Source organism: Glycine max, chromosome 18 (assembly GCF_000004515.6).
Source record: "Glycine max cultivar Williams 82 chromosome 18, Glycine_max_v4.0, whole genome shotgun sequence".
In the NCBI taxonomy this organism is placed as follows: Eukaryota; Viridiplantae; Streptophyta; class Magnoliopsida; order Fabales; family Fabaceae; genus Glycine; species Glycine max.
In genome coordinates, this window is record NC_038254.2 from 14,837,872 (window position 1) to 14,851,392 (window position 13,521).

The window sequence follows — 13,521 nt, forward strand, 5'->3', positions numbered from 1 at the left end:
GTCCTAAACCTTTTGTATAAATTGTTATATTGAGATTATGAAATGGTGATTCAAATTGTGAGTAGGTAATAAATTGAACCTGTGATGAATGGTGAATTAAATGTGTATTGAGATGTGTGTATTGAGGTGTGAGCTATGAATTGTGCAATCACATAATTGTAAGGTCCTTTAAGGACGACGAGTATTGTGATGGGATCCACTGTGGAAACCCGACGAGTTAAAATGATTTTGAAAACAATTGAGTAGTTGTGTGTATTACATAGTTCAGAGGTAAAGTGTATATGATTCAAGAGGTGTGATAACGTGTTAAATTGAGATTATACCATTGTGATTGAGATCGAGTTTATGTGATAAATTGAGTATGTATGTGATTGAGATATATATGTGCATTAAGATGTTGTGTGCATTGAATTGTGAACTATGAATTGTACAATCACACGACTATAAGACCATTTAAGGGCGACAAGTTAATGCTAAGTCTCATTAAGGGCAACGAGTTGATATTAAGTCCATTTAAGGGCGACGAGTTAATGTTAAGTCCCTTTAAGGGCGACAAGTGAATGCTAAGACCCTTTAAGGGTGACAAGTTAATGCACAATGAGTGTTGTGATGGGAACCACTGTAGGGACCCGACGAGTTTAATCACAAGCGCGACGAGATAAAACTATTTTGAGAACAATTGAGTAGTTGTGTATTTTGTACAGTTTATAGATAGAGTCTGTGTGCTAAAATGTTTTCTCTGTTGGACCTGAATCAGGAGGGAGAGGCCCTGACGGATTCTTCGAAGTGTAGGCCTTGGGGGTAAATACACATGATTTGAGTGTTCCTTTAAGCCTATGTTGATCCCATATGGTTGGAGCATTCTCGCAAAACAGCGTGACCTTGACTGGTCTTCCTATGATTTTACCTAGTGAGAGTGACCTGACTTACTAGTGTGTGGTTTGTCTTGTCATGTACTCCTAGGCACCCGACGAGGATTTTCACTGACATGATACCACATTGCATATAGGATTGAGTCTTAGTGTATATGTTGCATAATGTTTGTGTATTGATTGATATTGACTGACTTGGTGATATTGTATTTTGATCCGTGAGTACGTGAGTGTTGTGAAAATGAATGAGACGTGTTGTGTTGTGATGTGATGTTGGGCAACAAAGTGGTGAAATGACGTGAGCTATATTTGAGTAAGTTTTATTATGTTTATATGATATTTATACCTACATGTTGTCTTGTTTCCCTCCATTAGTTAGGAATGTGATAACTTTCTCCTCGTGTACTATTTGTATTTGGATCCTGTGATGATCTCGAACTTTGTATTCGTGGGAACAGATGATTAGGTGAATGACTATGAAGAACCTCATGCTAGAGGACACGACAACACAATGCTCTGATAGGATGTGACATTGGGGTATAGGTTTCTATATTAATTGCATGAAGTCTTGGACGACCTTGTTTTGAGCTGAGATAATTTATTATTTATTTGGACAAATTTTATTATGATGTTAGAAAAGTGAATGCGAGCCTTTTACCCTTTTGAAAGGCTTGTATTTAAATGTGTTTTAAGAACTTCTAATTAACTCTGATTTTTTATTCCTTTTATTATTAGTATATATATGTATGGGGTAGAGGGTGTCACATGGCCAACCAACCTTAGCCCAACTGCTATGAAACAACCCCCACCTATGAGAGAAAGAGTAGATCTTATCAAGAAAAAACTTGTTCGCTTTGAACATGAGGGTAGGAACCGCTTATTGCCTAAGATTTTCTTGGACGAGTTAGTGTTTAAGGACTTGTGTAACCCTTGGAAAGATGCTATTAAGGTTAAACTTCTGGGCAAAAACCTAGGCTATAACTTGATGAAAGAGAAATTGAAGAAGCTTTGGAAATTGAAATGGGGATTTGACATTATAGATGTGCATAATGGATTCTACATAGTAAAATATGATCTAGAATAGGACAAGGAGAAGATCATTATGGAAGGGCCATGAATGCTTTTTGATCACTACTTATTTGTTACGAACTGGAGCCCTGAATTTGTCTCTCCTAGGGCAACAATAGACTGAACTTTGGTGTGGATTAGGTTTCCAGGTCTAAACCTAGTATACTATGATGAAAGTTTTCTTTTACTAGCTATGGAATTAGGAGTTGGAACACCTATAAAAGTGGATTCAAATACCCTAAAGGTGGAGCATGGCCATTTTGCTCATGTTTGTGTGGAAATAAATTTGACTCAACCAATTGTGGGTGAAATATGGCTGAATGGGCATTGGTATAAAGTGTAGTATAAGGGTCTTTACATTATATGTGTTGGATGTGGCTATTATGGCCATTTGGAGAGAAACTGTGTTAAGTGTACGGCACAACATGAAAGCCCTAACAAGAACCGACCTTCTCCATCAAGTACAAAAGACCCTCCAATGACTAGTCCCTCTAAGACTAATGTGAAGGGACAAGAAGATGTTAAGGTTATTAATGTTGGTGATAATGTGCATGGAGATTGGCTTGTTCTTCCTAGGAGGAAAAAGCCAAGGAACAAAGGTGTTAATGAAAAGGTCTATGATCATATCAATCCCTTTAAAGTGATGGGGTCAATTCATGCTAGGAGTAAAGATATACAGAGGAAAAATATTACCATTATTGAGGGGAAAGGGTCAATTCCTATGAAATCCCAACGTAACCCTAATCCCATTGTTGTTGTGCAAAAAAGAAGGAGATATTGCCACAACAACATGTCACGAGCTAGCAAATTGCCACCAACCAAAGTTGAGGCCAAATCTAGTCCCCCCAAATCACCCAATAGTCAATTAAGAAATGGGAAGGGCATGCAATGTTAGGTGTCACAACCTTTCAAACCTACCATTATTCATGAACCGGTGAGTAATACCCCAGTCTTGTCAGTAAATGACAATTCTATAACTATTGACTCACATCAATGTGCTTAAAAGCCTATGGAATCCACATCGGGCGAGGCTTGTGAGCCCCACATTGATGACTCAATGGCAAATATGGTCATTGAAGATAAAGCAACACTATTGGAAAAAGGTCAATCAACGACAGTTATTTTATAAATTTAAATACGATTCAAAATCGTCTTTGAAGCCAATGTCGTGAAAAATCAAGATTTTCTATAACGGTTCCTAAAAAATCGTCTTAAAAAAGCTATCATTATAAGACGATTTTCAGGCAAATAATTGTCTTAGAAGGGTACCGTTCTAAGACAATTTTCAAGTCAAAACCATCTTAGAATGACAATTTTTCTAAGATGGTTTTGACTTGAAAACCGTCTTGGAATGATTTTTAAAAAAAAATTGAGGATTTTAAAATAGCTTTCTAAAAAACTGTTTTATAATATCTTTTTTTAAAAAAATTGTGGATTCTAAGACGGTTTTCTCTAAAACCATCTTAGAAAGTAGACTTTCTAAGATAATTTTTTGGAGAATTGTCTTACAATGCCTTTTTCTAAAAAAATTAAAAAATCCGTTCAGTGGAGACCAGTTTTAAAACACCACGCAACCAATAGGTGATGTTTATCACTTTTTAGCATCAAATTTCAATCGAAAACATTTTCCTTCAAAATTGAATTTTCAATGGTAGTTGTAAGATACATTAATTGCCTACATGCACAATCTGATTTATATGACATTGAGAACCCTCTGCAAGGAACCAACCAAAACAGGTTGTGCTCACGCAACCAGATGCTTGTAATGAAAACATGCAAATATCTTAAATATATGATCAACTTGAATTGTCTTCTGGAAATCCTTTGGATCATTAGGATCTTCAAAAGGATATGATCCCATTAGCATCACAAATAAGGTTACTCCACATGACCAGACATCTGCAATATGATATTAACTGCATGACAACATAAAAAAAAAAATCTGTTTAAGATACCCAACGTACACAATAGAAAAACAAAAAAAAAATAAATGTTTGATCATAGTGCAATACAATTTCATCACCTGGTTGAGACTCAAGAATGCACACTTATCTGTAGGTGCTTCGTTAGTGTTTGCACATTAAAATTATTTAGAAAGCTAACGAATTTGTCCATCTCTTATCTACTCAAAATTATCATCCTTTCCTTGCCTATACTAAAAAAGAAATGATTAATATTTAGAATGCAATGATCATTTTACAATTTAAGCAAAGTATGTGATGAAAGTTGCCAATGAGTAGGGGTCACAACTCACAGAGACACACGTCCCGAGAAAAATATGAAAAGAAGTTGGTTAAGAGTCAGGAGGATTGTTTTTCCTTTGTCCATATATGATAAATAATGAGTTCAGAGAAAAGTAATGAAACTTGCAAATAGAGAGATTCGATTGCAACCTCAAATTTCGTCCAATTATGAGTTTTGTTTTGGCATAAAGCTTTCAAAATTAAAATTACTGAAAGAACATAAATAAACAAATATTTGATCATTATTGACGTGTTTTGAATTAGGCCTCAAGGATCTAACTCCAAATAGTTAGGTATGAGATATGAATTAACAAATCTTCGAACTGAATATACTACCTCAAATCTAATTATGAAGATTGAAGAATTCCTTAGCTACAAACAATTCTCTACCCTAAGCCCAACACTTAGATAGGGTATATACAACGCAAAATAAGCATACTTAATCTTACCTCAAGACTTAAGAGGAACATTCCCATCTGCAAGATATAAAATTAAAACATTGCTACAATTCTGAGAATTCAAGTTCGTGAGTTTTCTTTGAAAACCTTAGTGAGAGTGTGTTAAGGTAAAGAGAGGAAGAAGATGAAAACGAAAATAAAAATAGAGGGTCTTGCATGAAGCCATGAAATGTAATCACAGGATTATTAGCCTCCTCATGGTTGGAGAAGGAGAAAAAACCAAACTCCTCGCTCTTGCGTCATAACTTTTAGGCATGTTATCATGCCACATGAACTAAACAAATTTTGTGGTTATTTATCAATAACACTATCATCAATGTCCTTTACCTGAAAGTTTGGTGATGATGATGTTACTGATAAAGAACTACAAGAATGATTTTAAATTGTCGCCTTAAATTGTCGAAGTCCAGAAGTTCGCTTCCCTTCAATCTGAACCTTTCCAACTTTAATTAGAATCATCATTTTCTGACCACCGGTTGATACCAAGAAAGAAAGGAGAAAATAGAATGTGTACATAGTATAAATATGGATCAGAAAGGATTTGTGAAACTTACCTAGTTATTAAGATAAGAATCAATTCCTCAAAAAAAAGAAGATAAGAACTAATTCAAATTTAAATATGCAGATTAAATCAGATTATATAACTTCTTATGGCAAGAACTACGTACACATTGAATGTAATCAGTACACATTCTATTTTCTCCTTCATCTCTTTCTTGGTTTCGGTGTTCAAAAAATATGTGCATACAACAATTGTCAATTGGGAAGGATTTGCAAATTAAGACTAACTTCCTAAGATAAGAATTAATTCAAATTCATATATTTACATATCAGATTAGATAAGGCAAACAAAACTAAATTGGAGATTTGATTTTGTTTAGAGATAATAGAGTTATCTAAAGCTACTGGACATGATATCAATTTTCTTAATCTGTAACAACTCTTTTTATCTTTACGTGTATAAACTATAAATTCCTAATTTTTAAGATAGGAAAAAAAAAACTACTGCAATACGGATTTGATTTGATACTAAAATTCGCAATTGTTCTTTTAACTCATATTAGTTTAGCTTTTTTCTTCTAATTATTGTACACCTTCATTCAAGCAAAATTGGAACCAAATAGCACAACTCTTCAAAATAAATTAAACCACTCATAAGATTAGTTCAAGTATTAATTATATGAGCAGAGATAGAGCATTAAATAAAAGATGGAATATTAAATATAAACAAACGACTTATTAACAACATTGCATAAAAAAACCATTGCTCGTACAAATGGAAAAAGTTATATAGTTTTTTCTTACTTATTATAAACATATATAGATACAAAACATATTCAGTGAGAAAAATCAAACGTGATGATTAGTAATTAAATAATAACAAAAAACTATATGTATTTATTTTTTAATATTTAAATATGATCAGATGTTACATATTTAGAATTTTCATTTCTAGCAGAAAATTTTATTTGATACTTTATATACGTATGAAAATGCATATAGTGAGATGCCCTTTTAAATGAGAGTGAAAAAATAAACATGAATTGTTTAACTTTATCCTGAATAGTCAAAATTAATAAAGTTTTTTAAATTGTCAAGTGACTTTTTAATAGTCATATGATATGAAATTTGAATAAGTGGTTAACTTTAGTGGTTGCTGTGTCACAAGAAATAAAAACCAAAACATGACATGAAATTTTAATCATTAGATCTAACTAGGCACATGCATAGTTGCTATGTCAAGAAAAAAAAATCAATACATTAGTGGAATAATAATAAATTTTTCCCTTTCTTTGTTTTTTCTTTTGTCTATTAGTTATGCATCAGTCATCTAATCTATTCATTAAAAAACTGATATCGTAATAATTAACTTATCATTCTCCTAATCCTCTTCTTACAAACATACACTTTCCAAATCCTGAGCATTTCAGAATTCAAGCCTACATTCTGGTCTAGCACTCTATTACTTAGACTTGGGATAAACCCAATTTTAATGAATGGATCAAGCACAAACTTAATTAATAATTCAAATAATCAAAATTCACAATCATAATCATGCACAATTGTCCCTTCTAATAAAAAAAATGAATAAAATCACCTTTTAGTAACTCGAGGAGATAGTTACCCAAGTTCAATATAGTAGTCTATATTAGTAGAACAAAATAGCTTCATAAGAAAACTGAAGAACAACCTTATCGAGAAAGTAATTGCAGATATGCTAGTTTTCGAAGGAGCCTGAGCTGCTATTAGAAAGGCGCAATTAAATATATGACAAGAGTATCATTTAAAGGTAATCTTACTGAAACAAAGCTTACACATCCAGTAAAATATATAAGCATGGAACCCACACTATGAAGAAGAAACACTTACCTTGGAGTATCCAAAATCACATATCTTCAAATGAAGTGCTGGTCTTCCATCCAACAAATTGTTTTCCAACTTCAGGTCCTAGTGGCACACTTCCTTCATGAGGAGACATATTATGATACATAAGACTCATACATCACATCATACATAATACTCAAGATTGACACATTGCCTATACTATATTCTCGCATAGGTTAAATACAATTTATATTAGATAGTGAGGGAGAAAAAGATCACTTACCATTGCATGACAATAGCTGACCCCAATATGAGTTGTTGAAGGAAGAAACGAGCATGTGGCATAACAATGGGTTAATAGTTACACAGGAAATAAGGACCTAGCATAAGAAAAAGTAAACAAATTGTATAAGAACCTCATCCTCATTAAAATGCCCCCAATTGCAGGTTTTCTCAAATAGTTCTCCACCAGATGCATATTCTATTACAATGACGAGATGAATAGGTGTTAAAATGACCCGAGTGAAATTTCAAAGAACATTTTCCCCGAATACGATTATTCCACCTCTAAACATAAAAATATATAAATATAAAAATATACCAACCTTTTTAAACCTGATAATGTTAGGATGTCTTAAAGACCTGTGATTAATGATTTCTCTTACATTTTCTTCAATCCGTGACACACAACGAATGATAGGGAAGAGATAAGTCTACTGCTTCATCATCAAGAAAAAGAAAGTGGTAGCAAATAAAAGTTGATCTTTGATCATACTTGAATCAAAATTTGATTTAGAATACCTAAAAAAATTCCTTGTTTCGCTATTTCTTTTGTGAATCTGTAAACCTAAAATTTACTTAAACCACATGATCTGGATTCACCACTTGGACTAGTCCAACATTTGACTACACACCTCCTCACGCAGAAACCCTTCTTGGCTTGAAGCATAGACACCCACTTTACCTTGTGCAGAAATTTATCTTTTATTTAGAAGAATAGGGTAATAAGGCCAAACTACAGATCATATGACACTACTACAAAAGGGATTTTTTACAACGTGTGTTCTAAGACGGTTGTCAATAACCGTCTTAGAATATAGAGCGGTGGCAATTTTGTAATAAATAAAATAACTTTTGTATTTAACGTCGCACATTCTAAGGCGGTTGTAAACAACCGTCTTAGAATGTTCTTCGGTGGCAATATTGTAATTACATGAAACTAAGACAACGACGGGTTTTACTAATGACCGTCTTTGTATATCCTTTTCAATTTCTACCCTAGCCCACGAAGAACGAGCGTTCTTTTGTTTCTTCTCCCTCTCCGCCGTTGTCTCCCACGAAGAACGGGTCTCATGGAAACATTCTAACGCCCTCAAGCACGGTCTCCCTCTTAGAGTCTCATGGAAACATTCTAACCCCCTCAAGCTCTGTCTCCCTCATACCCTAGGGTTCTTGAGCTCCACGACGTTTGAGCGCTCCACGACTTCCTCGTCGACACGTGCAGGGACGACGCCACCGTTCAGGTCCCCGTCCCCAAGGTTCTGTCGCCACTTCTGCCTCCGTCCGATGTTGTTCCTCTTGGCCCTGACGCGCTCGATGAGTCTGCCTCCATGAAGGCCTTTGTTTTGTGTTCAGTGTCCAACCACCTCAACATAGAGACGAGACACCTCACTCGACAACGCACGCGCCTTTGATTAAAGATATTATTGAAGAAAATTACAGTTGAGCATTTCCATGTCTTTCAATATTACTGACCAATTGTTATTTGGATTCTGTTCAGCGTGGAGGCTTGTTTGTTGCATTACTTGAAATCACAGGGGGCAAAGCTTTTATTCAAGTTAATGGCAAGACATATCGAAAGAATTCCCGTCTGATTTTAAGTGGAGGTGATGAGGTGGTCTTTGGTTCTTTTGGCATACAATTGCTTATTATTTTATCTCTTGATTATGTTGCCTGAACTACATGTGAACTATAGCTATGTTGATATTCTTTGCTGCTATTTTCCCTTTTTGTAATAGAGAAGTGATATTTTATATGATTCTTGCGTAGGTTCGGAAATATATCAGGAGACTTTGTGCAAGGCACTTGCGAAGCATTTTGGTGCCAGGCTACTAATTGTCGATTGTCTCTCATTGCCTGGTGTATGTTTTTTTAGTACTTCAGTTCAGATATTTTTGTGTTTTTATCATTCTCCTTTGCATTTAACTAAACCTAAATGCACTTAAGCTCTAGATTTACCGTGTTATGTGTTTTTATGGTTTTTCTCTGGTGCATTGCTCATAGCTATTCAAAAGGTGTTTCAATTTCTGTTATGCAGACTGTCTACAAAGCTTTGCAGTTTATTTATTTCAGTTTCACATTTTTTAAGTATCTGTTTATGTTGATATTTTGTCCTCTTGCTATTTTTTTTATATCTAATCATTTAGTTTATATTTTTGTCTTATTCTGGAAAATTAAGATTTTATTCTTCTTCTATATTGATCAGGGGACCAAGCTATGGCTCCCGGGGCAAAGTTCTGCTTGCTTTTGAAGATAATAGGTCTTCAAAAATTGGGGTTAGGTTTGATAAATCAATTCCAGATGGCAATGATCTTGGAGGCCTTTGTGAGGATGATCGTAGGTTCTTTTGTTCTGGTAATTCACTGGTTTTTATTGCAATTTTGTTGCCTTAGCTGCATGTTAGCATATTGAATGCTATAATTTTTGTTCTGGTTTGGTAAATCATTTACTACGGGTAGATGATTCTAGAGGGGATGATGCAAATAAATTTGCAATTAATTATATTTTTGAGGTTGTGCCAGTTCTTTACCGGTCCAAAAGATGCCTCTATTCCTGAAGAAGTATATCTAACACCCTTCTCTGTTTTGTGCATAGGTTACCTCTAATTAGAGTAGAAGTTTTGAAAAATAATTTTGAAAGCTTGTCACCTAATGTTGTAGTAATTGACTGACTGTTGGCTCTGTGTTTTTTGTCTTTACCTCTTTCACTTTTATTCCTCTTGGACTTCAGATACTTCCTTAAAATTATTAAGGATATAACTCATGCTTGATAGGTACTTACCATGGAGCATATTTTGTCAATTATTTAGATCTTATACTCTCTGGATTCTAGAATTCTGTGCATATAAAAGTAATATTATTTTGCTTTTGCTGCAACATGATAAATTTCTCCATGGTTTAGTTGGAAATGCCTAAATAGATGGATGGTTTGAATTTCTTTTCTATAAGTGGTGGAAGAATCCGGTTCAACTTTTTCAAGTTGCTGTTGTTTTTCATTTTTGTAAAATGTAAGGGGAGGATGAGTCTTGGCACAACTTTAATTATTTTTTCAAGTTGCTGCCTTGAGATGGGGTAATGCTTTATGCTACATAGATGCATTCATTATTTTTTTAGTGTATTCTTCTTTGATATAGATGACCTTGAAGCAACTTGGGCATCTTTTCCCAAACAAAGTGACAATACAGCTGCCTCAGGTTTGATGTTAGATTAACTTCAATATGAAATTTATTCCATTGCTATATACAATTCATGTATCCATTTTAAATCAACTTGTACAGGACGAGGCTTTACTTTCTGATTGGAAGCAACAATTAGAACGTGATATTGAAACTATGAAAGTTCAATCCAATATTGTCAGCGTTTGCACAGTAAGTCCGGAAACATCTGATAGTTTTTATGTGCCTTTTTTGCTTTTATTATCCTATGCTTCCTCTTATTGCATTTTTTCTACATGTTTCTATTTTTTTCACTTGTTGTGCATTAGTGTGATTTGCCTTTGGAATATGTGGAATCTCATGCATTGGCTTTGTGAAATTTTCCTAACTGCGCTTAGAAATGCTCAATGTCATTTTAGAAGTTGTTTCTGTGGATAAAATTTTATTTTGTAGCAACTGAAGCTATAGCAAATTTCATTAACATTTCAATGTCCAGCATTACTTCAAAGGTATTAATATTGTAAATTACTTTTTTTGTTATGTATAATTTTTACGAGTATTTTTATAGACCGAAAAATACGTATAATTTTTACGAGTATTTTTATTAATTAATTTGTAGGGTTTTAGTATGAAACATTGCTAGCTAAAATGATTTATAAAATACTACTAACACTTAGTATAATTTATATAATAAAATTGGTAGCTTTTTTTCAAATAGAGGAGTGGGAATGTGGGATAGGAACATTTATGATGAACAAATCAACTAATCATGAATTATGGGCGGTGGACACTGTTATTTATGCATAAATTTATGATGAACAAATCAACTAATCTTGAATTATGGGTGGTGGACATTTATGCGTAAATTTATATATATATCAACTAATCTTGAATTATGATATCATTAAAAATCATTAATTTTTGCAATAAATATTTTATTTAAAATACAAGTTGAGTCTATAATGAATCAAAGTTTGAATTCTTTTGAGAAAAATATCTATATTTAGTGTCTAGCTGTGTCTCAAATAAGTATATGATGGTGCTTCACAGGTCTAGCTAGCTAGAGATTAGAACTTAACGTTTATTTATTTAAATATGTATTTGAAGAATTTTGGGCGGTGGACACTGTTACTTGTTGCTTTCAACTCCTATTTATGGTGGAAATTCATTAGCCAACTTTCCCACTCCCACACACCCATTTATTTTGTCTAGTACCTTTTAGGGTTGCCATAAAAAAGTCCAAAAATACTTCTTAAGGGTATTACAGAAGTTAATTTTATATTTAAATTAATAAAATGTTAGGAATAAATAATTTAAAATTAGTTAAAAAACAATTTATTAACTTTCATATATAATTTCTAAATATTGCTAATTTGGTATTTAAATTTTTGTTTTGTAATGAATAATTTAAAATTTTAATGTAATCTTTATCAATACTATTAAATAAAAATAAAATTATAAATATTTTTTTTATAAAAATATAATATAAGATGAAAAATAAAATGGTTCAAGAAATATACAACTCCTAGTGGCTAGTGGAGTCCCACTAGCTAGGTTATAGGCATATTCAGGTACATTATTAATAAGCCATACAGGTCAAACTAATCAAACTTTCCTCCAAAGAAGACTATAAATAGAAGTGCACCATGCCGCGTAATTCTCAACAAGCAAAAACATAATATTCTTACAAAATATTACTATTTTCTTTTTTATATATAGAATTATTATTTTTTTATGACTCCTTTGTGTTTGTTTTCAATAGATAGACAGAGCTTCAATGCTAGATGAGGCCATAGAATATTTAAAGCAGCTCCAGCTTCAAGTGCAAGTAAGTTTTAATTTCATTCATTCGTGATATTAGATTAGTCACCTCCTTGGATATGTCTTATCTTACAAAGCCATTTCTTTTTGTTTTCTTTACCATGATATGGGAGACACCTACATTCTGGTTCTCTAATTATAATTTCAAGTTCAATTTAAAATTGCCAGTTGTTTAATTTGCACTAGAAAGACATAATACGGGTGTGTGGACATATTACGACGGTTATCCAATAACCGTAGTAGAAAGTCATTTCTTGAAGACACAAATAAAGACGGTCTTTCATAGCCCGTCGTAATAGGTGGAACTTTCTAAGACGGTTAAATTACAACTGTCGTAGAATGTCAATTACCATGCACACTTACTAGGATGGTTAAGCAGATAATCGTCGTAGACTGATACAACATATTACAACGGTTAACATATAACCGTTGTAAAAAGTGACATATACAATGACGGTTCTCATATTTGTCTTTATAATTTTTTTGCCTTTTACAACGCCTTGTTTTACGACGGTTCAAAACCGTCGTAAAATGTACGATTTAATCGACTTAAAAAGTAATAATTCTAGTAGTGTGATATGGAAGTTTCAATGCTATGTCATGAACCAACTATTCCAAAAGCTCGAGCTAATTGGTGAAAGCACATGAATGGCTTTATATCTAACATTATCCCAACAAATCAAGCTCACACAAGAATATTTTATCAATTTATGTCTTGCAGTCCATAAACTCCACTCTTAATCTAGTGCACAACAACAACAATAAAAAAACAAGCCAGACAAACAATAAGCACCAAATCCCTACTTAAACTTTATAGCATCATTCCCTTATTTCTTCAGCAACCTCTCCTCATCAATGAAACTTATCTATCATCCATTAAGTCAGTTCAAAACATACCTATAGAGGATTTTATTTATTTTTTCAAAAAATAATAACAAGAGAAAAAAATTTTAATTAGAAAAAAGATGGAAGATAAACTCCACTCTTTATCTAGTGCACAACAACACCAAAAACAAGCCAAACAAACAATAAGCACCAGATCCCTACTTAAACTTTATAGCATCATTCCCTTATTTCTTCAGCAACCTCTCCTCGTCAATGAAACTTATCTATCATCCATTAAGTCAGTTCAAAACATACTTATAGAAAATATTTTATTTTATTTTTTCAAAAAATATTAACAAGAGAAAAAATTTATAATTAGAAAAAAGTTGGAAGATAAACTAAATTGCCACATGGATGACACTTCAATCACTAGTACCCAATTAGAATCCCGAAAAAGTTCATGATTAATTGATTAT

General features: G+C 33.1%; 1 protein-coding gene across 1 annotated transcript; it reads left to right on the forward strand.

The window, feature by feature from the left end:
* The first annotated feature begins 2,133 nt into the window (after positions 1-2,133).
* LOC113000170 (uncharacterized) lies at positions 2,134-10,837 on the forward strand. Its single transcript, XM_026126844.1, has 11 exons — positions 2,134-2,208; positions 2,284-2,830; positions 8,414-8,566; positions 8,694-8,863; positions 8,985-9,163; positions 9,199-9,286; positions 9,393-9,607; positions 9,700-9,736; positions 9,768-9,806; positions 10,379-10,438; positions 10,523-10,837. The coding sequence occupies exons 1-11, from the start codon at positions 2,134-2,136 to the stop codon at positions 10,835-10,837; spliced, it is 1,878 nt and encodes a 625-aa protein (XP_025982629.1).
* The last annotated feature ends 2,684 nt before the right edge of the window (positions 10,838-13,521 follow it).

What these genes read in the sequence shown, in the direction of transcription:
- LOC113000170 (XM_026126844.1), top strand. Translation starts at nt 2,134, where the DNA reads ATGGAATTAGGAGTTGGAACACCTATAAAAGTGGATTCAAATACCCTA. An exon ending in GGCCCTGACGCGCTCGATGA is followed by an intron (nt 8,567 to 8,693) that starts GTCTGCCTCCAT and finishes ATTACAGTTGAG; the next exon opens with CATTTCCATGTCTTTCAATA. An exon ending in TAAGTGGAGGTGATGAGGTG is followed by an intron (nt 8,864 to 8,984) that starts GTCTTTGGTTCT and finishes TTTTTGTAATAG; the next exon opens with AGAAGTGATATTTTATATGA.